Source organism: Pelecanus crispus, chromosome 9 (genome assembly GCF_030463565.1).
Source record: "Pelecanus crispus isolate bPelCri1 chromosome 9, bPelCri1.pri, whole genome shotgun sequence".
Taxonomy (NCBI): Eukaryota; Metazoa; Chordata; class Aves; order Pelecaniformes; family Pelecanidae; genus Pelecanus; species Pelecanus crispus.
Window position 1 is genome coordinate 31,060,508 of NC_134651.1, and position 26,516 is coordinate 31,087,023.

Here is a 26,516-nt window from a genome sequence, read left to right on the forward strand (position 1 = left end):
GTGGCTCTGTCCCCTGCTGTGGGCGCCCAACAAGTGATGCCGCAGCATAATGGAGGCTCTGGGTGCTGCCCTGGGGCAAGGGCAGGGTTGTCCCCTGGGACTGAGCAGGGGATCCTGACCCAAGATACAAGGGGGAGGCGGGAGAGGCAAAACACAGGCAGATTGAGGGATAAAAAAAATGTCATCTTTTGGGCAGAGGCAAGCCAGTGTTCCTGTGAGGTTTTGTTGCACAGGCTTTCTGTTCATTTTTCTGGTACAGCTACAAGATGGGGATTGGGATGCAAGCTTTCCTAACCCTCTTTTCTTCCCTCCTTGCAGGACAGCTGCTGCTCCCCACTAGCAGGACCCACCTCCAGCCGGCGCAATGGCAGGAGCATCTGTGAAGGTGGCGGTGCGTGTCCGGCCCTTCAACTCCCGGGAGATGAGCCGGGAATCTAAATGCATTATCCAGATGTCAGGAAGCACCACCAGTGAGTGCCAGTGTCAGGGACAGAGGGGCTTGGGAAGGCTTTGGGTGCTGCCTGCAGAGAAGCATGCATGGTCTGGCCATAGCAGCGAGCACTGGGCTGCTGGGATCTTTGGTGTGGATGCCTGTGGCACCTGGTGTCATTTGGAGGAGGGAATTGGGGGGGATGTCACCTTTCCCACTGGGAAATGCGGTCCTGCTGTTGAAACAGCAGTGGCGGGATCTATGTGGCACCAAGCCCCTGGGTTTTGGTGGTATGGAACAGGGCAACATTGCCCAGCAGGCAAAGGGGGAGGAAGAATCAGAAGAGCCTGGAAATGTAGGTACACAGATGTGGGGCTGAGGGTGCCTGGCCTGCGGTCGCCTGCCAAAGTGTGGAAGCTGTGCACCGGCCAGTCAGTGGCTCCTGATGGCACTGCCTGGCTGGGTACCGCGCACCGCAGGGCTTGGAGCTGCAACACCAGGAGGATGGAGGGGCAGGAGCGGAGTTTGCTGAGGGAATGGTGTGCTCAGGGAGTGGGGGATGTAGCATGGAGGCTTGGGGCCAACTGTCCCATGAGGAGCCTGCCTGGCATTTGCCCCTCTTTAAATAATGGCTGCTGGAAGTATGGGGTGGAAAAGGCAGCCGAATCCCTCCTCTTTGGCTCTGGAAACCTCCAGATGGGACAGTGTCTAAAAAAACTCCCTGCCTGCCTGCCTGCCCGGGGCTTTCTGCGTCACCAGCTGCAGTGGGTGAAACACCTGTGCCAGCCACCCCCGTGGTTGTGCGCTGCCATGACAACCCTGGCAGGAGGGAGAGGAGGGCACTCAAGGGTGCAGGGTGGCTCTGTGACCCTGCCAGGTCCCCCACTCACCCTAGGTCTGGGGAGCAGGAATGGGGGGATCAGTGGGGCAGCATCTGCTGATCTCTGGCATCCCGGGTGGGGCTCTCCCTACCGGTTTTGCAGGGATGCTCTGTCTGCCCAGTGTGTGGGGCTGCTCCCCTCGTGCGAGGAAGCCTTTCTGGCCCAGCAGGAGCTACACGCATGCCCGGGTCTGGGTGCAGGCAGTGGAGATGTCCCTTCTGGCCCTGACGGGTGGGGGGGGCCCTGCCACGCCCCAGGCCTGGTCAAAAGCATCGGGCATCCCCCACCTCCGCCACAGCTGCGTTTGCTCAGAGCTATCTGCCCGTGCCCATCATGCCACCACCAGCCCTGCTGTCTGCAATGCCCCCCAGGCCATGCCCCACACCCCTCGTCCCCCTGCCCATGCCAGGGGACTGGCAGGGCTGTGGGCAGGGCCAGGGGCAGGGGCAGCGCCCTGGCCAGCACTTTGCTGACAGTGAGGTTTTTCTCCATGAATGGACAAACTGTCGGCTAATCCCCTCAGCTGGGGGGCAGGCACCAGGGAGAGGCTCTGGTTCTTGCTTCTCTGGCTGACTGGGGGGAGGTGGGAGGATGCCGGTAGTGCAGGCTGCCCCCTGCCGCAGAAGGGGACTGTCTTGGCCCCTCGTCTCCTCGCAGAGAAGCCAAAAATAAATGTGTTTTGCGGGGGGAGGTAGGAGCAAGTTTCCTCCTTCTGGGGTTATTTGCAGAGACACCTGCACATACCGGGGCAGAGGAGGTTGTTTGTCTGCCTAATTCATTAAGCCCCATGGGGGGCAGCTGGGGCCAGGGCGGGAAAGGGTCAACCCTTCTCTGCCATCCTTTTCACCCCAAAATTTACAGCTGCTACCCCCTTGGCTCGCTGTGCTGCGGCTGCCTGCCTGCCAACACTGCCGCTTTGTTCCTGTGGCGTCCCCCACTCCGTGCGGCTGCAGGGACCAGTCCTGGCACCAACACCCCCGGCCCCTCTCCTGGCAGCTCCCACCAGGGTGGTGAGGAAGGGACCCCAGCTTTCATCCTGCAAGGCCATTAATATTGTCTGGCCAGAGCCATGGCCTCCACGGGCTTTAAAATACAGTGATTATTTTCTCTCCTGTGGGCCTTGGGTTTTATCCTGCTCGGTACTTGCCTGCTTGCTACACTCTGCCATGCTGCTGGCTCTCCAGGGCAAAGATGAGGATCATCTCCAGATGTTTTCCTCCTCCCCCTCTTGTCTGTATGTCTGTCTTCTCCCCTGCCCCCCTTTTATAATCCCCTTTGGCCAGAGCACAAATCTTTTTGCAACAGCTTTGCAAAAGCCCTGGGAAACCTGGTCACAGGAGAGGAAAAAAACCCAGCAGCGGCATCCAGCCATGTCAGGGCAAATAAACAGGAATGAGAGAGTCACGTGGAGAGCATTTCAGCTCAGGGATGGGAGACCTGCTGCTCTGTGTGTACTCCCTTCTCCCCTGTGTCCCAGTCTCCAGCCTGCTGGGCCAGTGGGGTGGCTGCAGCTGGGATGCCGAATAGCTGCCCTGTGTGGCCCCATCCTGCCTGCTCCTGCTTTTTCCCCCATTGGACTAATTTTTAGGGGGGTGATGCTCCCATTTGCTCCAGCAAGGGTCACATCCTCAGAGCAGAGACAGACCCGAGCTGAGAGCTGGGGGGCTGGGTGGCATGGCAGAGCTGCCAGGTGAAGCCCAGGAGCCATTGGAGATGTTCCACCCAACTTCTTGTATGGCCTCCGCACCCACTTCTCTTTGCAATGGCCACTCACATGCCCTCAACACACCAACCAGGCACCAGCAGGGATGGGCAGCCCCTGTGGCTGCCCACGCTGCCCAGAAAGGCCTGGTGCCTTTTTGGTCCAGATCTCAGCAGTGACCTCCAAGTCCCCATTTGCACCTGTGGATGGGCAGTTGCTATGGGCTATCACTTCCCAGCCCTTTCTCCTGAGAGAGCAGCTCTGGTTTTGCTAATTAGTCTGCGTGGGATGCAGGAGGCATCTGGAGCATCTGAGTCATTCTGCCTCCAGTGGGCAGACAGGCAGGGAGCCAGCCGCTACTTTGGTGCTGGAGCTGGGCTCCTGCCCACAGTGAGGGGCATCCAAGTACCACTGTGCTGTGGTTTTGCAGTCGGGGCTGGATCCTGACCCTGCTTCCCACATTTCACCTGTCCACTTTGCTGCCTTTGTGGGCAGGGATGGATGGGTCTCAGGCCAGAAGTGTCAGGGATCCCTCCTGGGGGAGACTCTGTTGTGGCAATGGAGGAGGAATTTGGAGCAGAAAGCTTCTGTATTCATAATGCCACGCACCAGGGCATCCGACCCCACAGAAAGTGGGCTGCGCCATGCCTGGGCCTGCTTGGGAAGGTCCCAGCTTGAATCCTGAGCAGGTGTGAGCCCTGGCTGAGTGCTGGCCCAGGGCAGGGCAGGTTGGGGCTGTGATGGAGGGAGCTCTGTTGGCCTTGGTGCTGTATGGCCTCCTCATGCCTGGCAGTGGCAGGGAGCAGCTGGGGGCTGTGGGCACGGGAGCTGCACTGCACCGGCCCGCCAAGGTCATTTCAATGTTGCCTAACATGGCTGATGGCTGGGTCTCGTGATTACCCCACTGGTTTGGGTTTCTTCTGATGCATCTGTTGTTTCAGAAAAAAACCCATTGTAAACACTCTGCAGGGGGAAAAAAAAGGCAGCGAGCAAGGAAGAGAAGTGATGCAGTCTCCAATTTCCATGGCAACATCCCTTTCACCAGGGAATGGGAAAAAGCAGGCTCTTGTTTCTGCTGGTGGTGCATTAATCACCCTGCTGGGGCTGGGTACGCAAAAGAAAGCGCAGGGGAGGAGAGGCAGGAGCCAAAGGGAGGCTGGGGGAGCCCCGATGGGGCCGTGGCTGCTCCCACCCCACAGCGCCAATGCATGCAGCTTTGGGCACAGCCCCCCCAGCTGTGGGGTGAAGGAAGGCTGTGATCCTCCTGTGCTGGTGCTGGGCTCCCACGGGTAGGTGCCAAAGCAGGAAGGAGCCCGAGGGAAGGCACCGTTCCCCCCACAGTGTCCTCAGCAGGATGTTTGGGTAAAGCTCTGTCCTACTCCCTGGGCTGGTGCAGGCTCTGCTGGCCATGGCACCTACCTCCTCTGCTGGGACTGTTGGGGTCTGGGGGCTCTGGACCCATCTGCAGAGCTGGAGGATCCTGGTCCTACTTTCCAGGACCAATTTGGACTGAACCCCATCACACTTCTCCCCTCACGAGCATATGTGGGTGGTGGGGGTACCACGGGTGGCCGGGTGGCCTCATGTTCCCATCTGTTTGCCCCTAGCTATCCTGAACCCAAAGCAGCCCAAAGAGACACCAAAAAGCTTCAGCTTTGACTATTCCTACTGGTCCCACACCACGGTAAGCATCAGGAGGCCTGAGCCCTCCTGGAGCCCTGGGCTGGGCTGGGGAGAGGCAGGAGGACCTCTGTGCCAAATTTCTCCTTGTCCCCCTCCTCTCTGCAGCCCGCAGACATCAACTATGCATCTCAGAAGCAAGTGTACCGGGACATCGGTGAGGAGATGTTGCAACACGCCTTCGAAGGCTATAATGTCTGCATCTTCGCCTATGGGCAGACAGGTGCTGGAAAATCCTACACCATGATGGGGAAGCAGGAAAAGGACCAGCAAGGCATCATCCCACAGGTACCACATGGTGAAAAGCTGCCTGTTCCCCTGGTGCCAGTGGGATGACCAAAGGAAAAGCAGAGGGAGAAGGGAAGAGGGGAGCAGGGTGGAAGCGGGGCCAGGCTTTGCCAAGGTCTACCACAGCCCTGTTGCGGCAGCGAGCCAGCACAGCTCTGCCGGAGAGCACAGGGACAAGGCGAGTCAGGCCGCGCTCCTCCGAGACCAGATGAATTATGGTCTGGCCACATGAGGCTGATGTTTGTGAGCAGCAGTAGTCCAAGTGCCGAGCCCCTGCCAGCTGTGCTTGCTGAGACCTGCCACGTGCTGGCTCAGCAGGGTGCCGGGCGGGCTCTGGGGACGCTGAGCCCCCTGTATCAGCAGGAGGGGTTCTGCCAGCTCCCCAGGAGCCATCCCAGCACTCAGGGGCTCTGGTTTTTGGGGTGAGAAGGTAGAAATCCCTGTGGCCTGGGCACCCTGGGCAGGAGCATCCTTCTGGTGAGGGGCTGAGCAGCCTGGCTCTTCTCTCTGCAGCTGTGCGAGGACCTCTTCTCCCGCATCAATGATACGACCAACGACAACATGTCCTACTCTGTGGAGGTAGGCACCCCCTGCCTAGGAGCCTGCCTAGTCTGGCTCCAGCCTCCCACCCAGCTCTGCAAGCTGTGCTGGCGTGCAGACCCTTCTTTGGGGGGGTCCTATTCCTGGGTGTGAGATGGGTGGGCAGGGCCTAATTCTGCCTACACACTGAGTGTCCATGTCCTGCCAGCCGCTAGCCCTGCCTGTGCCCTCTACTCTAGGTGAGCTACATGGAGATATACTGCGAGCGTGTGAGGGACCTCCTGAACCCCAAGAACAAGGGGAACCTGCGGGTGAGGGAGCATCCCCTTATGGGCCCTTACGTTGAGGACCTTTCCAAGCTGGCTGTGACCTCCTACAATGACATCCAGGACCTCATGGACTCTGGGAACAAGGCCCGGTGAGTTGGGAGAGCAGAAGATGGCCAGGATTTGGAGAGCTTGCAGACATCTCCAGAAGGTCCTGCTTAACTTCCTTGCTTTGCTGGTCTGGCTGCTCTGGAGGTGGCAGTCCCTCCTGTCTGAGTGTTGGGTATCCCCCACTTATTTTCACCTTACCTCCTTCCTGCTCTCAAAACGCCCTGGAGCTAGCAGGAGAAAGCCTGGACTTTTGCATGTCTCCTCCCAGAGTCCTCTCCCGTCTTCTACACTTGCCTTCCCATCGTGTACCCTGTCCTGAAATGAGCCCTGGCCCCAGCACCAATGACTCCAGTGTCCCCTGCAGAGTGTCATACCTCCCTGTCCTCCTCTCCCTGCAGCACAGTGGCTGCCACCAACATGAACGAGACCAGCAGCCGCTCCCACGCTGTGTTCAACATCATCTTCACGCAGAAGCGGCACGATGCTGAGACAGACATCACCACTGAGAAGGTGAGAGCAGAGCCTGGGCGACTTGGGGGATCACTCGTGGACCTGGGAAGGGCTTCATGTGCTATTGACGGCACTTGGGACAAGATGGTACGGCCTGATGGAGGGTTGAAACAGGATGGCGGTAAGTCCCAGGCACATGCTGGGCTCACAGTCCCTCGAGGGACTGGCCTCTGGACAGGACATTTGGCAGATGGTGCCCTCCAGCCCTCCCTGCAAGGATGTTAGCACTGCCCCTGGCCAAATCCCGGCAAGGATGACCCAGCAGAGCCCACCTCTGCCTTAACAGCAGTGTCACCTTGCAAGAGGTCTTTGCTCCCTCCTTGGCTCTGTGCCGGGGCCCAGTTTACTGTGCCTGCCAGGGCTGACAGCCTCATCTCTGCCTGCAGGTCAGCAAAATCAGCTTGGTGGACCTGGCAGGGAGCGAGCGCGCCGACTCCACTGGTGCAAAGGGCACAAGACTAAAGGTAAGAGTTGGTGTGAGGTCTCCTTCTGCCAGCGGGGACACCATGTCCTGCCCCCTCGTCCCCAGCTGTGACATCTCCTTTCCTTGCCTGGTTCCTTGCCCGGTTCCTTGCCTGCTATGCTGCCAACATCTGTGATGGGGTTTTGTTTGAAAGCTGCCCAGTGCCAGTTCCACTGTGGCACATTAGTCCCAACTGTGAGGTGCTGGTTACCCAGGAAGACCTTTGCCCACCCTGTACGGGGACTTCCCCATCCTCCTGGTGCATCGGGCTTTAGCACTGCTGTGAAATGGGACCTGAGCATCTGGGCTTTTCCTCTCTCCACCAGGAAGGAGCAAACATCAACAAGTCCTTGACCACGTTGGGGAAAGTCATCTCTGCCCTGGCTGAAATGGTAGGTAGCCAGAGTGCAGACGAGCAGCAGCACCATGGGGGAATGGTTTCAGCTCAGCAGGGATGGGCTCAGCTCTGAGGGATGGAGCATCCTGGCTCCAAGGGACAGGCAGATACATCCCAAGCTGTCCCCGAGGCTGGTGAGGCTGCCATCTCCTTGAGGACCTGCGTCTGCCTCTCTCTGCTTGGGGGATGGGGAGCTGTGGTGGGTGCCGAAGAGGGGAGCAGCTCACTTAAACAGTCTCTTCAATTTCTTTGCAGGATTCAGGGCCGAACAAGGTAGGTACCCTGGCTGGGCTGGGGAAGGGGGGGTTGGTTTTTGGCACAGGCGGGTGGGAGTGGGTTGCAGGGTGGTTTGGAGGTGAGACTCTGTCTGGACCCAAGCCATGCTTTGGGGGACCAGCAGAGCCCTCAGCATCCTCATCACCCTCCTCACCCTGTGGCTCTTGGTAGCCAGTGTTAAACAGCTGGCCTGGCCCAGGCAGGGCATTTCAGAGGCAGGACCTATGGAGCTGAGCAGAGCTGCCTGAGGTTGCGGTGGCCAGGCAGAGCCATCCTCCTCTGAGTCTCCATGGCTGGGGACTGGCTGTCACCTTCCATTTGAAGTGAGCAAGCAGCCTGACAGCCCTTCCCTCCACTTTCCATCCCCCAGAACAAAAAGAAGAAGAAGACGGATTTCATCCCCTACCGGGACTCGGTGCTGACCTGGCTGCTGCGGGAGAACCTGGGTGAGGACATGGGTGGGAGGTACGGGCTCGGCAGCAGGCAAAGCTACTGAGCAGAGGGTGACAGCTGGTGCAGGGACCAGCGTCTCCCTAATGCAAGCATATCTCTCCGGGCAGGGGGCAACTCCAGGACAGCCATGGTTGCGGCTCTCAGTCCTGCCGACATCAACTACGATGAGACCCTCAGCACCCTCAGGTAGGAAGAAGTACCCTCATCCCCCCACAGTGGGCAAGGGCAGGGGTGGTCTCTAAAACCCAGGCACTGCCATGTGCTCTCCACCTCTATGGCAACCCTGGCTGGGGGGATGCTGTGGGGGGACCCTGCAACCTCAGACAAGAGGCCAAAGGATTGTCCCAGCACTGGAATCTTACAAAGCATCGCTTGCTGGAGGGGCTTGGTGGTACTCCCGCTTGCCCAGAAGCTGGGCTTTTGCCCCGACTACTGCTGCTGAGAGCTCTGCCTTTCCCTAGGTATGCCGACCGTGCCAAGCAGATCCGCTGCAACGCTGTCATCAATGAGGACCCCAACAACAAGCTCATCCGGGAGCTGAAGGACGAGGTGGCACGGCTGCGTGACCTTCTCTATGCCCAGGGCCTTGGGGACATCATTGACAGTAGGTACCGCCCGGTGCTCTCTGGCAGTGGCTCAAGGCAGAGACGGGCTGGAGTCCCCCCTGCCTGCAGGGCTGATGTCTCGGCATCTGCCCTGCATCCTGCTCTGCCGGCCACACAGCAGCATCATGCTGCTGAAACATGTTCAGGACACCTCCAGCAAGCCCCTGTGCGTGCATTCACAACCCCCAGCCCACTCCTGTAAGCAGAGGGAGCTGCTTTACACCCAGCAGACCTCCCCTTCTCCCCCTCCCCCTTCCATCTTCAGCATCCTGCACCCAGCAGAGGTGCCAGGAAGATGTTCCCGGGGCTGCGCCTGTCCGTGGCCTCTCCTCTGTGTGCTGTTGGAAATCCTGCTGAGATGAACCCACTGTTGTTCTGTTCTCTCTGTCTTATCCCTGCTCCCTGCCCCTTCTCTCTCTCTCTTAGCCCATCCTGCTGCGGGAGGATCCAAATGTGTGTATTCCCCATCACTGGTACTCTGTTGCTTCACAGCTTTTGGGAGGCATAGGCTGTGCCCAGGGGCACCTGTGCAGCATGAGGAAGGGCTCCTGTAGCTGGTCCCAGCTGATGGAGAGGCGCTTGCCTGCAGGCTGGCTGTCCCCAGGGAGCTGGCAAAGGGGACGGTGGGAGAGTTGCGGATAGCACCTGGGCTCGGGATAGTGCTCGGAGGGACCAGTGTCCTCCCCCTCCACTGTGCCGAGGGCCCGATCCCCATGGGGACTCCTTCCTCCGTGCTGTCATGATGTTTCCTGTCGCTGCTACTGCTGCTGTTGCTGCTTCTGCTGGCACTGGGGCTCATTGGGACTGGAGCCCAGCACGGTGCTTAGGCAGGCTGGCATGGTGCTCTCCTGATGGAGGGGTGTGTGGTGACAGCCAGGAGGTTTTTGCCTGTGGATAAGCACTATTGCCCCATCCCCTCCTGGGCCAGGCAGTGCAGTCTGGCTGTGGCGAGCCCACTGAGGAGACGGGAAACTAGCCCGTCCCCTCCTGGCTCGGTTCCCCTGGATGCAGGTTGATGGAGATGGGTGACTAATGCTGCATCTGCTAATCTGTGCCCTGCCTGCCTCCAGCATAGCGTGTGGAGCCCCTGCGACTTCTTGAGGCTGGAGGAGCATCTCTGATACCTGGGTCCCTTTGCCACGGGGTCTCGTGGCAGCTGATGCTCAGGGTGCTGGCAGGCAAGCACCACTGCCTGTAATGGGCATGTTGCTACCCTGCCTTCACTTTGCTCTCTCTCTGGCTGCCCAGCCCAGGCACTGCTCCAGCAGGCCAGGGACTTGGGCTCTGTCAGCGAGGGGGATCCCACGGCTCCTCCTGCTCCATTCCCCTGACCCCTTTGTAGGGCAGAGGGCCACCGCCTCTCCTACCCTTCCCTTCTCATTCTCTGCCCCCAGATCCAGCTAATCTGGGGCAGCTGTGCAGGGAAAACCACCTGGGATGTGTCGGTGGGGGAGGATGACAGGGGCACTGGCACAGTCTTGGGGAGGATGGTTGATCCCAGAACTGATGGCTGCAGGATCTGGTGTTGCAAAAAAGCATCCCCAGGAGACCCGGGAAGGCTCCAGAGCTATTCCTGCAGCTGCTTCCCAAAACAGTGCTGTGCTCCTGGAGGGGCTGTCCGGGCTGGGGGAGAGTTGCGTGTGCCCTTGCCCTGCTGCTGCCTGCACTGCTGTGTTGTCGCCTGTGCCTTTTCCTTGTAATTCCTGGCTTTCTTCTCAACACACCTGGCCACTCTTTTATTTTTCCCAACAGATTTTCTTGTCTCTATCTTTCTCTTTTTCTCTCTCTTCCTGTCCATGTGTCTTTCCCTGCCCCATCCCTCCTTCCCTGCCCATAGATGTGTCCGACTTTGAGAACAATAATGATGCTAGAGGGGCAGAGCTGAGTCACCGCCATGACAATCTCTCCACAGTGACCAACGCCATCGCCGGGATCAGCCCCTCTTCCTCCCTGTCAGCCTTGTCTAGCCGCGCAGCCTCCGTCGCCAGCCTCCATGAGCGCATCATGTTTGCTCCAGGCAGCGAAGAGGCGATTGAAAGGCTCAAGGTAAGAGGCTGGCACCCAGCAGGATGGAGGGCTCAGCTCAATGCTCTTGCACTGAGGCTTGTGGAGGAGGCTTGGTATTTCCTGGAAGCCCATTATGGATGATGCTCATGGGAAGCGACGCTTTGGCATGCTCTTGCAGAGCAGACAGACCCAGAGCTGCCCAGTGCTCTGGACTGCTGGATGGGAGAGGGTTTGGTGTGGTAGGGTCCACCTGGTGCTCCCGTCCTCCCCGCGGGGTGACTGCTGCCTTTGCCCTGCAGGACGGGCACTCCTGGCTCCGGATGGGTGCTCCCGCTCAGCATGGCACAGGAGCGGGCTGGCAGCAAGGGGATGGAGAGGCTGGTCTTTGTGCCTTACTCTTTGAAGACGGGGATGATGGAAAGACATGGGTGAAATGCTGCCGCAGCTCGTTTAAACCAGCCTGAAGCTGGGACCAGTGTCCCGCTGCAGCATGCTGGGCAGCACCTGGCAGAGTGGGCAGGTCTGCTGCCCACATAACACATGCTAACCCCCTGCTAACCTCATGCTTGCAGGAAACAGAGAAGATCATTGCAGAGCTGAACGAGACATGGGAAGAGAAGCTGCGGAGGACAGAAGCAATCCGGATGGAGAGGTGGGTGGGTTGGGATGGGGTGGGGTGGGTTGGGGTTCCCCAGGCATCTCCCCTCCTCTGCACTTTGCCTACAGCAGTTCAGTTCCTGGGGGCAGCTGGGCAATTTGACTGTTCAGCTGTACCTTGGCTAACCCCCCAGGCAGCCCAGTGTCCACTATGTTAGCCTGTATGTACGTGGTCTGTTCTGAGAAACTCTCCTGAGGCATGGAGACAGCTGAAGAAAGCCCTACGGCTGTAATTCGTGGGGCAAACCTGTGGGCTCAGGTCCCATCCTGGTCTTCTCTAGTGCTGGATCCAGGGGCTCATGGGGCTTTGACAGGCTCTTCTTTCCCTTGCTCCTTCAGGGAAGCGTTGTTGGCTGAAATGGGGGTGGCCATGAGGGAGGACGGAGGCACCTTGGGTGTTTTCTCTCCTAAAAAGGTAGGATCATCTTATTCTCTTCTTCCTGGCAAACGAAGGCTGTTTTGTACCCCTGCAGCTCCCTTCTGACCTGTCCTGTCACTGCCGGCCAGCCCCAACTATTTCACTAGTCTTTTCTTGGCTCTGAAACCTACAGGGTAAATCCTAGTGTTGACCCTGCTGGGTATGAACATCAGTAGAAACATATGGCTAAACGTCCAGCCCCCATTGCCTGGACGCTGTCCCCATTCAGGTGGGGCTTTGCTGATGATCACTGTGTTGGACTTCAGTGTCAGTTTATAAAAATCCGTACTTTGGGGTATTTGAAATTGCTGCCCCTGAAACTGGCAAGTCCTTGCTGAGAAATGTGGGCACAGAAAGATTCTCTACTCTTTATTGCTTGTAGCATCCTGGAAAGTATTTTCTAAGAAAATACTGTCTGTGCCCCAAAGAGTTTGTGTGCCAGCAAACCTTGCCAAGCACCAGTTACACCACATCGCTGCCCCTTGTTCATCTGTATAACCATCGTGGTAGTGATGTCCAGTTTACAGCCCCAACTCCGTGAAGCCCGCAGAGCAGCACGGGCTGTTGAGGTGCAGGCATGTGCAGGTAAGACCAGGGCACGCTTGCTTGGCTCTTTCGACACACTGAGCAATGCTCTGAGAGCTGCCCTGGCAGCTGATGCTGGTTGGCTTGGCCAAATGTCTTCATAGATGTGTGTGTCCCCAGCTGAGGTGACATTTGGTGGTGAAGGTTTCAGGACCTTCCCCTTGTGTGCCTCAGTGTGGCTCTTAGGGTAAATTTCTACACCATTGTCTTTGTTTCTCATTCTTGTCGCAACTGCTGCCTGTTAGGACCCCAGACCTTTGTGTAGAGCGTGGGGATTTATTCCCCAAAGCAGGTTGGTCTTGGAGGTGGGGCATTGCTGTGGTTGTCTTGGTGCCTCCTTGCTCTTCAGCTGTCTGGCGGGTGGAAACTCCTCTGACTTCTCCAGAGGCTGGCAAGGAAAGTTAGTATCAATAGTGTGCAAAACCCCATTTTGTTAAGGGCAAAGCAAGGCAGGACTTTGTTGTCCTGCTGTATGCCATTGCTGGGGTGGTTACGTCTCCAAGGAGCTCAGTGGAAGGTAGAGCATCTGCCTTCTACTAGTCAGCCTTGCAAATCTGGAGAAAAATTGCAAGCTGAAGGAGTCTCAGACCCTGGGACTACGTTTCTGCCTAGAAGTGTCTGAGGTTAAATGTTACAGCCAACTTACTCCTGCGAGCCACCATGGAGAAGAGCCTGCATTTCCCTTGACCTCCAGCTCTCCTGCACTATTTGGAGTTAGTCTCTCCTGTCAGCCAGGGCTCGTAGCACTGTTGTGACAGGGAAACCTCTGCATGCCGGGTGTCAGCGGGCTGATAAGATATTTCTTACAGTCTCTATTCTTATTTCTGGGAATCTCAGAACTTGACTTACTGATACTCCCAGGACATTGCCTGTTGGCTGAAGGTGCAATCATAGCTTGCAGTGGGGTGAGATAAGCTAGCTGCAGCCGGAGAGGTCTGTGGCTGGGGGAGAAACTTCCCTCTTGTCAAGAGCAAAGTGGTTTGTGACCCAGGGGAAGAAAGTGATGGGAGGGAAGTGTTAGGAAGGAGACCAGGGAGTAAAATTCAGCCTGGAGATACAGCTTCAGGTCTGATTGAAGCTCTGCTCTGGGACCTGCTCTTTTAGGTGCTTCATCTGTCCTTGTACTGTCAGTGGAAGAAAATGAGCACCTTTAGTTCCTCTCATCCTAAACCAGCCGCTGCATGTAACGTGTCTCTGCCTCAGCTACACTGTCTGCAGTGGAGCTGGGGGCTGCAGTGAGGCAAGGGCCCATGGACATGTGGCACAGGTGTTCAGGGTCCTGTCCCAGGAGATGCTAAGCCATATCAGGGATTCCCCATGGGAAGTGTTCGGCTCCGTATTGGGCCTGTTTGCAACATGAATTTTCAAAGGCAGTCAGGGGAAGGGTGCCCAGGCCTCAGCCCTCTGAGGAGGAGAGCAAGGGGACATGTGGAGGCAGGTCATCCTCATCCCGGCTGCTCAGTTCTCTGCAGTCACCTTGAAAAGTACCTGCCTGCGCATGTTGTCCTGGAGCTACAGAGGGCAGGAGAGCCCGTGCAGGGGGCAGCCTGAGGTCCTGCTGAGTTCCCACCTCCCTCGGGAGCATCACTCAGCACCCAGGTAGATGGGGTGCACAGGGGTGACTCCTTGTTCGTCTCTCCCAGACGCCCCACTTGGTCAACCTGAATGAGGACCCGCTCATGTCTGAGTGTCTTCTCTACTACATCAAGGACGGGATAACAAGGTGAGGGCCATGTCCTGCAGAGTGGTGGGAGCCCAGCCTGACCTGCCTGGGTGGGCAGCAGGGAAACAGCTGTCCCTGGGCTGGGCACCATACCTGGGGCATCCCCAAAGTGCCATAGCTGCATTGGAAAAATATATTTGCCTGGCAATCTCATTAGGGATGTTGGTCCAGCTGTGCACCGAGGGCTGCTCCTGTCAGCTCCAAGGATGGTTTCGGGGGGAGGCCCAAGGAGGGGCTGCTTTGAGGAAGGATTGAGCTGGGTTTCCCCCTGGCAGGGTTGGCCGGGAAGATGCAGAGAAGAGGCAGGACATCGTTCTCAGTGGGCACTTCATTAAGGAAGAGCACTGCCTTTTCCGCAGCGACACCAAAACTGGCGGTGAAGGTATTCCTTGTCTGGAGGGGCTCCACCTCCCCAGGGACCCCAGTCCCTCTGCATGTCCCCAGCACCTGCCCAGCCAGGGGTCCTGCCCTCCTGAGACTAGTGGGGCTCTCCCGCATGGCTGTGGCCTCTCCATGCTTCCAGAGCAAGCTATGGCCCTCACGTAGCTGGGAGGAAAGCTTGTGCAAAGCATGTGGAAGCTGCTGTGGTGAGGCAAGCTAGGGAGATCAGGGTGGGAGGGAAGAGCAGACTGTAGATGATTCCCCCACCCAAGGCACAGAGCAGAGCCCACACCGCAAACCAGCAGGAACCTGGGTGTGAAAGGGCTTTGAGAGATGAGCCTGGGGAGGCTGGAGATGTGTGCTGGAGGCTCTGATCTCCTCTCATGTCCAGTCTCCAGCTGCTTTTAGTCCTTGGGACTGCTCTGATTAATATGAGGTTGGCCAAGCCCCACTGGTTGCCCAGGCTGTGGGCGCTGCTGGTGGGTACCCCAGTGCCCCCCAACTCTGCACCTGGGGTGCTGGCTGGGGCAGCTCTCCCTTTCCAAGGCTGCAGGAGCAGCGGAGCGGGAGATGCAAGATTTATCTCTCTGCTTCCACCTTACCTCCACTCCCTCTCTTGCCCTCCCGCCATCTCTGCAGTAATAGTGACCCTGGAGCCCTGTGAAGGTGCCGACACCTACGTGAATGGCAAAAAGGTGATGGAGCCCAGCATCCTGCGCTCAGGTGGGTCCCTGGGGCTGGCACGCCAGTGCTGCTCTAACCCGCCTCCCTCCATCCCATGGGGTCCCTGCAGATTTTCCTACCTTAAACCCATGCCCTTTCTCCCCACCCCATGTGCATCCCTGTAGGAAACCGCATCATCATGGGGAAAAGCCACGTCTTCCGCTTCAACCACCCTGAGCAGGCTCGTCAGGAGCGAGAGCGGACCCCATGCGCTGAGACCCCTGCTGAGCCCGTGGACTGGGCTTTTGCGCAAAGAGAGCTGCTGGAGAAGCAGGGCATCGACATGAAGCAGGAGATGGAGCAGCGGTGAGTGCACAGGCACTGGGGCAATGGGGAGTTAGGTATCCACCTCCAGGTTGGTCATCCTGTCCCTCCTTGTTCCTCCCAGGCTCCAGGAACTGGAGGACCAGTACCGGAGGGAGCGGGAGGAGGCAAATTACCTTCTTGAGCAGCAGAGGCTGGTAGGTGGCCAGGACCTGGCCCAGGCATGACCAAGTCCTGGCAGATGTTTGCATGGGATGGCTCTGTGTGTCCTAAAAACAAAGGCAAACCTGTTGTTCTTGGGGTTGTCCCCATAAACATGGATTCAGAGGAAGGAGGAAGCGGGGTTCCTGCGGGGAGGGGGAGAAGCGCTATGTGGCAGCATGGAGGAAGGTCACGCATTCTGGGTTGCATCATCCCTCTCCCTGCTTCCCCCAGGACTATGAGAGCAAATTGGAGGCTTTACAGAAGCAGATGGACTCTAGATATTACCCTGAGGCAAATGAGGAAGAGGAAGAACCTGAAGATGAAGGTAAGGGCTAGGTGCCATCACAGGGTTTTAATGCTTTCTGAGGGGGCAAGAAGAGGACTGCAGGTCCCCTGGGCACCTGTGTGCCAGTGTCCTCCTTCCCAGTGATGGGGTGACTTTCCCTCCATGTCCCCACAGTGCAGTGGACGGAGCGTGAGTTCGAGCTGGCCCTCTGGGCCTTCAGGAAGTGGAAGTGGTACCAGTTCACCTCCCTTCGCGACCTGCTCTGGGGCAATGCCATCTTCCTCAAGGAGGCCAACGCCATCAGTGTGGAGCTGAAGAAGAAGGTGGGTGCCCAGGTCTCTTCTCTGGCTTGCTGTGGCACCCACGGCAGAGGCCACAAACATGGGCAGCTGGGGAAGTGCCAAGGAGAGGGTCACCGAAGGCACTGTGTGGAGCCTGCTGTCCTCCCAGGTGGCTCACCATCCCCCTCTGTCCCTCTCCAGGTCCAGTTCCAGTTTGTGCTCCTCACGGACACGCTGTACTCGCCTCTCCCTCCTGACCTGCTGCCTCCCGATGCTGCCAAGGACCGGGAGAAGCGGCCATTCCCTCGGACCATTGTGGCCATAGAGGTGCAGGACCAGAAGAATGGGGCAACGCATTACTGGACCCTGGAGAAGCTGAGGTGGTGAACGATGCCTATGCTGGATAGGGCTCAGCCAACCTCAGCCCGGTTTCTCACCACTGCCCACTGCGTCCCCCTCTGCCTGCAGGCAACGTCTGGACCTGATGCGTGAAATGTATGACCGTGCAGCAGAAGTGCCTTCTAGCGTCATTGAGGACTGTGACAACGTGGTGACCGGTGGAGATCCTTTCTACGACCGCTTCCCCTGGTTCAGGCTGGTGGGCAGGTGAGCGCTTCGGCTCCTTCTAAGCGCAGTGGGGACCTGCAGGCAGCCCTGCGAGAGGAAGTGCCGCCAGCTCTGCCGTGTGCAGGGTGTTTGCTTCCCTGGGGCCACGCCATAGGAGGATGTGTTGCCCCTCCCCAGTGCTGGTCAGGGCCCATCTTGCCTGCAATGTCTCTCTTCCACATTGGCTGCCGGGACCTCGAGGGACCCGCAAGCTGCTGGCAACTCTCCCACTGTCTGCCGTAACACAGTGCTGTGAGGCACGGGCTCTTGGCTTGCTGCTGGTGGGAGGCGGGGGGCCATGGCTGTCCAGCAGGCCGAGAGCCCGTGCTGTTGCAACCTTCGCCCTGGCGGGCATGCGTCCATGTGCACGCATTGGTGTCTGAGCATCTGTCTGTATGGTATGTGCTGCGTGTCTCCGCGCGCTTCGCGCACGCCGGTTGGAAGGGTGCAGTGCAGGTGACGAGGACAGGCCACCCTGGAGAAGGGGTCTGCCCTGGTGGGCAGGGGGAGCAGTAGGCTGAGCCACATGGCCCGACCAACCGCACCTGCTGTGGAGGCATCCTGCTCCGTGCCATAGCACGTGGAGAGATTCTCTTCGGCGGTGGGGGTAGCAGCAAGCATCGTGCCACCCGCTCTGTCACTGCATTGCCCGCAAAGCCAGTGAGGGGAATACCCACCATTTGCACCAGTTCCTTGGGTCACTCTTTTCTTCACCCTTTATAGCCAACAGTTGTTGGTGGCTTCCTTTAGAGATGCACTGGACGGGCAGGTCTTTATTTCCTAATGTCCCTTGGTTTAAGCAGGAAAAAACCCCACCCCAAAACCCAACCAAGAAACCCCCCCCCCCCCAAAAAAAAAAGCAAAATTCCTATTCTTGCTCTCTCTGTTTGGAACAGCTGGTGTTAACCTGTCTTCTATCTTGTTGTACTAACCTTAGTTCAGATATCTCTGGCTGCAACAGCTCTCCTCTTTTCAACACATGCATGAGCGAGCGCATGGCTGATCTCACCCCCTCCCCTACCTTCTCGAACCCCGACTCCGACATCACCGAGCCTGCTGACGAGCAGCACCAGGGGCAGGAGGAGGAGGAGGAGGAGGAGGCGGAGGACCTGGAGGAAGACATCTTTCCGGAGTGCCCGCTGTGTGATGGCCGGGATCCGTTTTACGACCGCTCCCCCCTGTTCAGTTTAGTAGGAAGGTTGGTGAGGTTTTAGGAGAGCATGCCGGGAAGGAACTAGCTCTTTCGCATGAGGGAACTGCTTTCGGACACGACTCCCACCTCTGGGGCGTCCCGGAGGCACAGGGGGTGGCTGGCTGGCCAGGATTGCCGCTGAGCCCGGGGCGCCCGGCAAGGAGCGAGGTGCCCACCGAGGTAGGGCTGTGACGAGTACAGCAGCGGTATGAGATAGCGAGGGAAGGCAGATGGCACCAGCTCCACCGGCAACCCTTTAGGCAGGTCCCTCTTTGGGGTGGTCCCTGAGAAGGGGAGCTCTGCTGCGTCTCCGGCACCGCAGGAGCCAGGGGAGCCAAACAGGGGTCTCAGTCCTGGGTGTTTCTGTCCCAGGGAGGGCCACCTCCCAGCTGGCTCAGGGTGACCCTGCGATGCTGCTGGCTGGGGACATGCAGACACTTCGAAGCCATGCATGCCTCTGGCACCGGCTTGTCCGTCCCGGCTGCGTTGGTCAGTGTGAGACCCCCAGACACAGAGGCTTGGATGTTCCCAGGTGGTCAGGGGGATGACGGAGCAAGGAGAGAGCTGGGCACAGGAGCGAGAGAGGGCTCTGCAAAAAGCGGCATTTTCTCTCACCGCCCATACCCAGTGCTTGGCTTGGGGCCTTCCCTGCTGGCTTGGCAAAGGAGATGTTCAGGGAGGTCATGGGGACCCGGGTGCAGGCTCCAACTCCTTGGCTCTAGCCGAGGACAAGTGCTTTGGTTTCTCATACCTGTTGGCCAGGAGACCCCCCTGGGCTCCATCAGTCTTGGTCTGGAGAAACCCACCAGCTGCTGCAAAACTGGCTGTGCCATCAAACCCGGTCACAATCTGCCCATCCCCAAAATGGGATATGGTGCTGCCAGCTCTGCTCTGGGGTTTTCCCAAGGGTATATGTGCCTGGAGTTGGTCCCGGAGCCTCTGTCCCAGGCAGGAGCCAGAGGTGCTCATGATGGTGAACCTCTCCCCGCTGGGGCTGCCCCAGTGGGTGGAGCTGGAGCTCCTCTTCCTCCGTGTGCTAAAGCCAGACTTATCCCTGCCAGGTGGGTGCGGGCAGCGAGATGGGGAGGTGTGGGACCAGCGCAGGCAGAGAGGGTGGAGGTGGGGTAAGAGTCCTGCAGCCTCAGACCGAAAGAGCTGGGTTCTTCCCCCTTTTTTTTTCTTTTTTCCTTTTTTCCTTATTTTAAAAAAAAGAACAACCAAACATCAAAAAACCCCAAAACTCTCCGGGGCACCTCAAAAAAACAAACAAGGCCCTGCAGCAGTAGCCCCACTCTGTGCCGGGGGCATGTTCCCCAGAGCTCGGCGCCTTCCGACTTCTTTTGAGTCTGCCCTGGGTTTGGCTCCCCGCGCAGCAGCTCCGCCGGCCACATTTCTTGTGAAGTGTGCTTGGATTGGTTTATGATTGGATCCTTGTCTTTAATTTTTTCCTTTCTCTTTTTTTCTTTTAGTTTTTTTTTCTTTTTTGGGTTTTTTTTTTAGCTGCTGGCTCTATCTCTCCAAAGCTTTAGCGAAAATTGGGGTTATTTCACTTTTGTCTTCCTTTGGAAAGGCTTTTCTTTGGTCTGAGCATGCCATCTTTGCACCTCACCAATCTTGTGGTTAGTGTCCCTGCCCTCCTTCCTCTAGTGACACACTTGTCCCCCTCCTCCCTGCCTGCCCCTCTCCCCCCCCCCATTCTCCCTTTTCCACCTCCCTGGCTTCATCACCAGCTGCCCTGTGATTTCGGGTGGGTGGGCGCACCCAGATCCCTGTGCTTTCAAGACCTCCCAGTGGTCTCAAGGCTCTGTCCCAGGCATCTGGTCTTGCCAGGAAGCCCTGGCACAGTCCAGCCATTTGTCCCTGGTGGCCTCTCAGAAGAGATGGGGTGAGACGGGCCCGGCAGGAGACGGTGATGGGTTATCACCTCTGCTTCCACAACTTGAGTCCTTGGAGATACTTTGGGTGGAGAAAGCTTCAAGCAGCGGTTGGAGGTCAATGGGAGTCACCAGAGCAGGGGGAACCTCTGGACTTTGGGCCTGAGGCTGCAAGCCGTGGGGCTGGGGCCTGCTGCAAGAGCCCCCTGGGCACTTTTGGGTGCCATTGGATGTCTGCAAGACACCTGCAAGGTTGAGATGTTGCGAGCAGTGCTGCCAGCCGCCTGGAGATGCAACCCTCATGGGAGCCTCCCAAAGCAGAAGTGTCCTGGCTGGCCCTGTGCCATCCCACCCCACAACACCTGAAGACACTGCATGTCAAGATGCTGGTGGGCGCCCTGGGGAGGGGTGCTGGGCACCCCGCACCCCCTCTTGCTGGGAGTGGTGCCACCCTGCAGGCAAGGGTGGTTCATACTGCTTGGCAGGGAGCTCGGCACCAAAGGCTGTGGAGGTGACTTGTCAGCGCTGAGGGCACAGTGTGTCGCCATTGCCACAGTGCTAGGAGGACCGTCAAACGACGAGCTGGCTGGCAATGAGGTTGAGGAAGGCAGCAAGAGGAGACAAAACACTTGAGAACAGGGAGCTGCAGCCTGGTGGGAAGTGCTGACAGACACATGGTGCAGCTATCACATTGGATCCCCAGCATGGCACCTTGTCGCGGTAGCATTGGTGAACTGGACGCCACGGAGGACAGCAGGGACGCTCAGACCTGCCACATGAGGACCTGGCATCTCCTTCCTTGCCCACAAGGGAGAAGCTGGCTGTGCCGTCCCTGTGACGCACTGGTGGGCGGCCCAGGACCCCAAAGCCACGCATGTGAAGGGATGGGGCAGGGGGACACATGCTGCCAATGCCACCACCCTCCCAGACGGGCAAGGGCTGCCTGCAGCCACCAGCAGTCCTGTGACACCACGGGCAGAGCCGGGGCCAGGACGTTCCCGGCAGGTTCATCTCTGGAGGCTTCTGGCCTCCCGCCAGGACCTCCTCCTCTCCCCTCCTTTGCTCCTGCTGGCCTCTACCTCCCTCGTCACCCTCCCTTCCCCGCCCCTGCCTTGCCCCTTTCCCCCCCCCCCGCGGTGACTCCGCAACTGCCTGCGAGTCGTGTTGCAGCACTTCCTGCCCTAGTCCTCCAGCTCTCCACTGCAGAGAAAGTCCTCTTCCCTCCCAGCTTCAGGGTGGCACCAGCGCAGCCCCTCTCCCCTCCCTGCCCGCCACAGAGGTGACAGCCGGAGAGGTATGCGAGCCCTGTCTGCTTCGTGGTGCTGCTCGCGGTGCGCTGTCCGCCCACCTGCCTGCAACACGCTGCCTGCCCGCTGCCCGCTCCCCGCCCCTCTCGGCTGGCCCTGGCTGCCTTCTCTTTAGTTTTGCTTTGCAGCGCCGCGGTCGCGCCGTGAGCGGTGACCTGGGATCCTGGCCGCTGCCGGCCGTGCCACCCGCGCCACCCGTGCCTGGGGACCCGCGGGTGGGAGCAGTGACCGCTCCCCCCCGTGTTGTGTGTGTCCCCCCCCTTCTGGCAGGGCCTTTGTCTACCTGAGCAACCTACTCTACCCCGTGCCCCTGGTCCACCGCGTGGCTATCGTCAGCGAGAAGGGCGAGGTGAAGGGCTTCCTGCGCGTGGCTGTCCAGGCCATCTCAGGTAGGAGGGTGACCCCGCCCCCAAATGTGCTCCTTATATCCTCTGCGGCCCCCAAACCGCCTCACCCTGATCCCTTCTCCAGCGGATGAGGAAGCTCCTGACTATGGCTCTGGTGTGCGGCAGTCAGGGACGGCCAAGATATCCTTCGATGACCAGCACTTTGAGAAGGTATAGTGGTGGCCAGCTCTTGGTGGGTGCCTAGGCCCTGCAGATCCCTGCCTGCTGTGGCAATGCTCCCCATGGGGACCATCGGGCTCCCAGAGGTGCCGGCATCACACTGAAGGGACTGTGCTCCCAGTCCCCCAGGCAGCCCCCAGCCCTCCAAGCACCTACCAGTGCACCCTGCTCTTGCTCGTGTCCCGGGGGGACTGCCATGGGTTGGGAGGGGAGAGCTGGAGGTGACCCAGTGTTTGGGGTGGTGGCAGTGGTGCAAGCAGGACCACCTCGGGGACCACCAGCATCCCTGAGCCCCACTCCTGGCACAGTTCCAGTCAGAGTCATGCCCAGCTGTGGGGATGTCTCGCTCGGGGACCTCCCAGGAGGAGCTGCGCATCGTTGAAGGCCAGGGGCAGGTCAGCGAGGTGGGTCCCTCTGCCGATGAAGTCAACAACAACACCTGTGCAGGTGAGGGGGTGCTGACAAGCAGTTGAGGAGTGGCCCCCTGCCCCCGCACCCGGCCTCCTGTGCCCGCCCAAGTGTCAAAAGCCTGCTGCCCCAGTGTGGGGCTGCTGGCAGGCACTGAGGGGGGTGACCCCACCGCCTTGCTGAGGACCCTCCCTTCACTGCAGTGACCCCAGAGGATGTCCTCCTGGACAGCCCAGAGAAGCCTGCGCCAGATGGGCCACTGGAGGCACCTCTAGACCACCTGAAGCTGGGCAGCATTTTCACTTTCCGCGTGACAGTCCTGCAAGCCTCCAGCATCTCTGCAGAATACGCAGACATCTTCTGCCAGTTCAAGTGAGCCCCCAGTGCCCCCTGGCCCTGTGTCTCCCACCGTGCTCTGGCCATCACCTCAGGGCTGGCAGTGAATGTCAGGGAGCCCCAGCCTCCCAACCTCTGAGGTCTTCATGGATGGGGAGGCAAAACCAAAGGCTGTGGGATGAGCCCATGACTTGTCTGGTACCTTGTTCAGTTGCTGGCAAAAGGTAGGGAGAGGCTCCCATCAGCTTCGGGGGGGTCCTGTGCCAACCCAGGGTGCAGGCAGCAGCCCTGGGGAGGGTGGGCTCTTCTCCTGGTCCTTGCCTTCTCTCCCCTCCCTGCTCTGTCATGTCCCTGTCCCACAGCCCCCGAGCCGCCTTCCTTCCCTCCGCAGCTTCATCCATCGCCATGACGAAGCCTTTTCGACAGAGCCCTTGAAGAACACGGGTCGGGGGCCACCACTGGGCTTCTATCACGTCCAAAATGTGCGTACCCCTCCCCTGCCCGGACCCCCTGATCCCCATGGCTGCTGGGGTCTCCACGGAGCCATTGTCTGGATCTTCTCTCCAGGGGAGCACCTTCCTCCTGGCTTTTCCAGCCAATCACAGCCGCCCAGTTAAGCCAACCTTAGACAAGGTGGATGTGCGGGGGAAAGACCAAAAGCTGCTGCCCTCCACCCAAAAAGACTGGGATTTCATGGCAGTGGTCTTGGTGGGAAGATCATCCCCAGGCCACAGGGAAGGGGATGGGTGAGGGATGCAGGGGACCGGACAGGCTTGCACTCTCCCACCTACCCAGTGCTGTTGCCAGCTGCATCCCTTTCCCAGCTAAACTGCACTGTCAATGGCTCTTTTTCTTCCAGATTGCTGTGGAGGTGACCAAGTCCTTCGTTGAATACATCAAGAGCCAGCCGATTGTGTTTGAAGTCTTTGGGCACTACCAGCAGCACCCCTTCCCACCCCTCTGCAAGGATGTCCTGAGGTGGGTGCACCCTGGGACATTCCCAGCCCCTGGGTGCCACAGGGTCACCCAGTGCAGCCGGCTTCCTGGGACCCAGAGAAAGGGGGGGACAGGTGGTGGGGAGGGGTGGCCCTGGGGTGTAGGTGGGGTTGGCTGGGTTCAGGGGTCCCTGTGGATGCTTTAACTGAGCCGGTTCTCTCTGCAGCCCACTGAGGCCGTCCCGGCGCCACTTCCCCCGTGTTATGCCACTCTCCAAACCAGGTAGGGGATCTGGGCTCCTGCTCCTCTGCTTGCTCACAGTCTCTGTGCTGGGTGCAGGGTCCCCTTCCCCGGGGGGAACCAGTTAGGACCCCACGGGCACTGCAAAATGTACTGTGGGCCAGAGCACCTGAAAGCCCTTGACACCCATTCCTGCAGCACTCAGCTCATGCAAAGCGCCCTTCTCACCTCCTCCAGAGTGACAGGGAGGAGGCTACCCACCCTGGATAGCTCAGATGGCCACTCAGCCCCACCATCCCACAGGGGCCATGGGGTCCCTGCTGTGCTCTAGCTGCTGATACCTGAGTTGTTGGGGTTTGGCTGAGCACCATGGTTTGCTGTACGGTCCCTGCACCAGCACCAGGGGAGCCTCCCTCTGGCTGTCCTGGAGCGTCTGTCCCTGAGTGGTCCCTGGAGCAGTGCTGCATGGTTTGGAATGTGTCCGTGCTGGGCCTGCGGGCTCAGGGTGTGCATCTCAGGGATGGGTGAGGATGGCTGCATCCTGACACCCTCATTGCTCTGCCTTGGGCATGGGAGAAGGCACACCAGTGGTCAGTGAGGTCCCCAGGATGGGGCTGTCCCCCTCTATGCACTCTATGCCTTGCTGCTGCCTCCGTGTGTCTCCCTGCCCACTCTGCTCTTACCCTGCCTGCCATCACATACCTCACTCCAAACATCACCAATAAGCTTGCCCTTTAAGCTGTCTTTCTGACCCACTGCAGTGCCTGCGACGAAGCTGAGCACCATGACTCGACCCAGTGCTGGCCCATGCCAGTGCAAGTATGACCTGATGGTCTTCTTCGAGATCTGTGAGCTGGAGGCCAATGGCGAGTAAGTCCAGCTGGAAAGGGGAGCAGGAAGGAGAGGGAGCCAGTGTGGTGATTTGCCTGGTGCTCAGCACCTCTGGGCACGCTGATGGGGCTCTGTCACACTGTGATCCTCTCTTCCAGCTACATCCCTGCTGTCGTGGACCACCGTGGAGGCATGCCGTGCCATGGGACCTTCCTTCTCCACCAGGTACTCCCACCCTGGGATGCTGTCCCGGCTCTGGCTCCTGCTGAGACCTGTGCTAACCACTGTCCCTTCTGTCTGGCCTCATGGGTCTCAGGGCATCCAGAGGAGAATCACAGTCACCTTGGTGCATGAAACGGGCAGCCTCATCCGCTGGAAGGAAGTGCGGGAGCTGGTTGTGGGTAAGCTGAGCCAGGTTGGGTGGGCTGTGAGCAACCCCCAGCCCAATGAGCTCCTGAGCACCCTCTCAGGCTGTTTCTCGCCCATGTTCCCACATGGGGCTTTACACCTTGTGTCCCCTCCCACCCTGCAATAGCAAAGTGGCAGCTCACCGGAAGGTGACACTGGGATGCTGCATAGGCAGGATGCCTCGGTCCTGGCCACTGCATCCAGGGGCTGGACCAGGACCTCCAGCACTGAGTGGCTGAGTGCTGGGTGGCTGCTGCCTGTGACGGGGAGTCTGCTGGGGGATGCAGGCAGGCGGGCTGCCCCTGCCCCTCACAGGGACCCTCACAGGGCCACCACCTGTCACCTGAGTGGCATCCCCGTGCTGTGCTTGCAGGTCGGATCAGGAACACCCCAGAAGCAGATGAGTCTCTCATCGACCCCAACATCATGTCCCTGAACATCCTCTCCTCCGGGTACATCCACCCCTCCCAGGACGACCGGTGCGTGCCGCTTCTTCTTTTGCTCTTCTGCTGTGGTGAGGGCTGGGGGGGATGTGGGAAGCCCTTCTCTTCCCTGAGAGGGTCTTGGCCCCTCCACAGGGTCCTGCCAACCCATTGCTGCCTCGGGATGGGGCTTTTCTGGAGCTGTAGAGGGTCTTGGGGTACAGGGCCGCCAGCCCCCTTCCTCCTCCTCCCCAAGGCCTCTGCACCAAGCTTGGGCAATACAGGGAATTTGGGTAGGGGTCCTACTCTCTGGTGATGGCTGTGACTGCCTGGCGCAGAGAACGAGTCAGTGCCAGTGCTGGGAGGATGTACCAACCCTGCGGATGGAGGGGACCTGCCGCAAAGGGCTATTTGTCCCATGTCCCAGCAAACTCGCTGGAAAGGCCACTTGGTGCCTGTGGCCAGTCCCCGTCTGTGCAGGGGTGATGCAGGAAAGCCATCCCCCATTGCTGCTGGGTGACTTTGAGGATGCCTGCCCCTTCACGCCTGTCCCGGGGGGCTGTCCCCCCGCTGTCGGTTTAGCAGGGGTGTGGAAGCAGCGGGGCCAGAGGTTTTTTTATCTCCGAGATCTCCCTGGCTGAGTCCTGTGGTGGCGGCGGGGAGCGGTGGGTGCAGAGGGCAGAACTCTCCTCTGCACCAGTGCTGCTGGTGAAACTCAGGGGACTGGCAGGGTGTCCCTGGCCAGAACACGAGTGCGCTGGCAGCTGTGACAAGACGGGGACGGTTGTTGGCAGCACCAGGAGCAGCGGGACTGGTCCTGGGCTGTGTGCATGGTGGTTGCTGGCATAGGAGCATCCCAGGGGGGAGTGGGGACCGCTTTTCCCCTCATTTTCTTTGGGGTCACCACTGCCCCAAGGTGGCCTGTCCCAAGGCAGGGTGTTTTCAGGGGGGATGATGGGGGTCTGTACAGGAGGTGCCACCCTGCAGCACTCCTGGGGGCAGCTCCTGGGCATGGTGAAACGGCAGGCATGTGGTACCCGGGCAGCAGAACCAAATCATGGGGTCGGGTGTGCGTGTGAGTGTCGGACCAGGAGACTTTGGCACAGCCATGGGGACAACAGAGCAAGGCCAGGTGGGGGCGGTCAGGTGAGGAGGGCTTGGCCCGGCAGAGCTGCGGTGGTTTTTGCTGGGCTGCTAGTAGCTGTGTGGCTGTGGCACCCACAGGCTCCTGGGGCTGCGCTGTTTTATGTCAGCTCCTG

General features: G+C 59.2%; 1 protein-coding gene across 18 annotated transcripts in view; it reads left to right on the top strand.

The window, feature by feature from the left end:
• Window positions 1-364: 364 nt before the first annotated feature.
• KIF1A (kinesin family member 1A) overlaps window positions 365-26,516 on the top strand; it is a 33,476-nt gene continuing 7,324 nt past the window's right edge. For 4 of the 18 annotated variants that reach the window (XM_075716789.1, XM_075716791.1, XM_075716792.1 and 1 more), the window contains exons 1-35: window positions 365-470; window positions 4,621-4,697; window positions 4,802-4,981; window positions 5,495-5,560; window positions 5,761-5,939; window positions 6,297-6,408; window positions 6,795-6,872; window positions 7,198-7,263; window positions 7,524-7,541; window positions 7,915-7,990; window positions 8,105-8,183; window positions 8,459-8,601; window positions 10,515-10,648; window positions 11,182-11,261; window positions 11,606-11,681; window positions 13,913-13,992; window positions 14,268-14,374; window positions 15,013-15,096; window positions 15,222-15,402; window positions 15,485-15,557; window positions 15,796-15,889; window positions 16,025-16,173; window positions 16,333-16,511; window positions 16,600-16,737; window positions 21,381-21,499; window positions 21,582-21,667; window positions 21,985-22,123; window positions 22,288-22,456; window positions 22,812-22,902; window positions 23,280-23,398; window positions 23,583-23,638; window positions 24,358-24,466; window positions 24,586-24,652; window positions 24,744-24,828; window positions 25,209-25,314. In XM_075716789.1, coding sequence (XP_075572904.1) covers window positions 365-470; window positions 4,621-4,697; window positions 4,802-4,981; window positions 5,495-5,560; window positions 5,761-5,939; window positions 6,297-6,408; window positions 6,795-6,872; window positions 7,198-7,263; window positions 7,524-7,541; window positions 7,915-7,990; window positions 8,105-8,183; window positions 8,459-8,601; window positions 10,515-10,648; window positions 11,182-11,261; window positions 11,606-11,681; window positions 13,913-13,992; window positions 14,268-14,374; window positions 15,013-15,096; window positions 15,222-15,402; window positions 15,485-15,557; window positions 15,796-15,889; window positions 16,025-16,173; window positions 16,333-16,511; window positions 16,600-16,737; window positions 21,381-21,499; window positions 21,582-21,667; window positions 21,985-22,123; window positions 22,288-22,456; window positions 22,812-22,902; window positions 23,280-23,398; window positions 23,583-23,638; window positions 24,358-24,466; window positions 24,586-24,652; window positions 24,744-24,828; window positions 25,209-25,314 — 3,701 coding nt within the window. Of the gene's footprint in view, window positions 471-4,620; window positions 4,698-4,801; window positions 4,982-5,494; window positions 5,561-5,760; window positions 5,940-6,296; window positions 6,409-6,794; window positions 6,873-7,197; window positions 7,264-7,523; window positions 7,542-7,914; window positions 7,991-8,104; window positions 8,184-8,458; window positions 8,602-9,028; window positions 9,056-10,439; window positions 10,649-11,181; window positions 11,262-11,605; window positions 11,682-13,912; window positions 13,993-14,267; window positions 14,375-15,012; window positions 15,097-15,221; window positions 15,403-15,484; window positions 15,558-15,795; window positions 15,890-16,024; window positions 16,174-16,332; window positions 16,512-16,599; window positions 16,738-17,674; window positions 17,936-21,380; window positions 21,500-21,581; window positions 21,668-21,984; window positions 22,124-22,287; window positions 22,457-22,811; window positions 22,903-23,279; window positions 23,399-23,582; window positions 23,639-24,357; window positions 24,467-24,585; window positions 24,653-24,743; window positions 24,843-25,150; window positions 25,315-26,516 lie in introns of all 18 variants that reach the window. The other 14 variants (XM_075716781.1, XM_075716782.1, XM_075716784.1 and 11 more) reach the window with 8 other exon arrangements.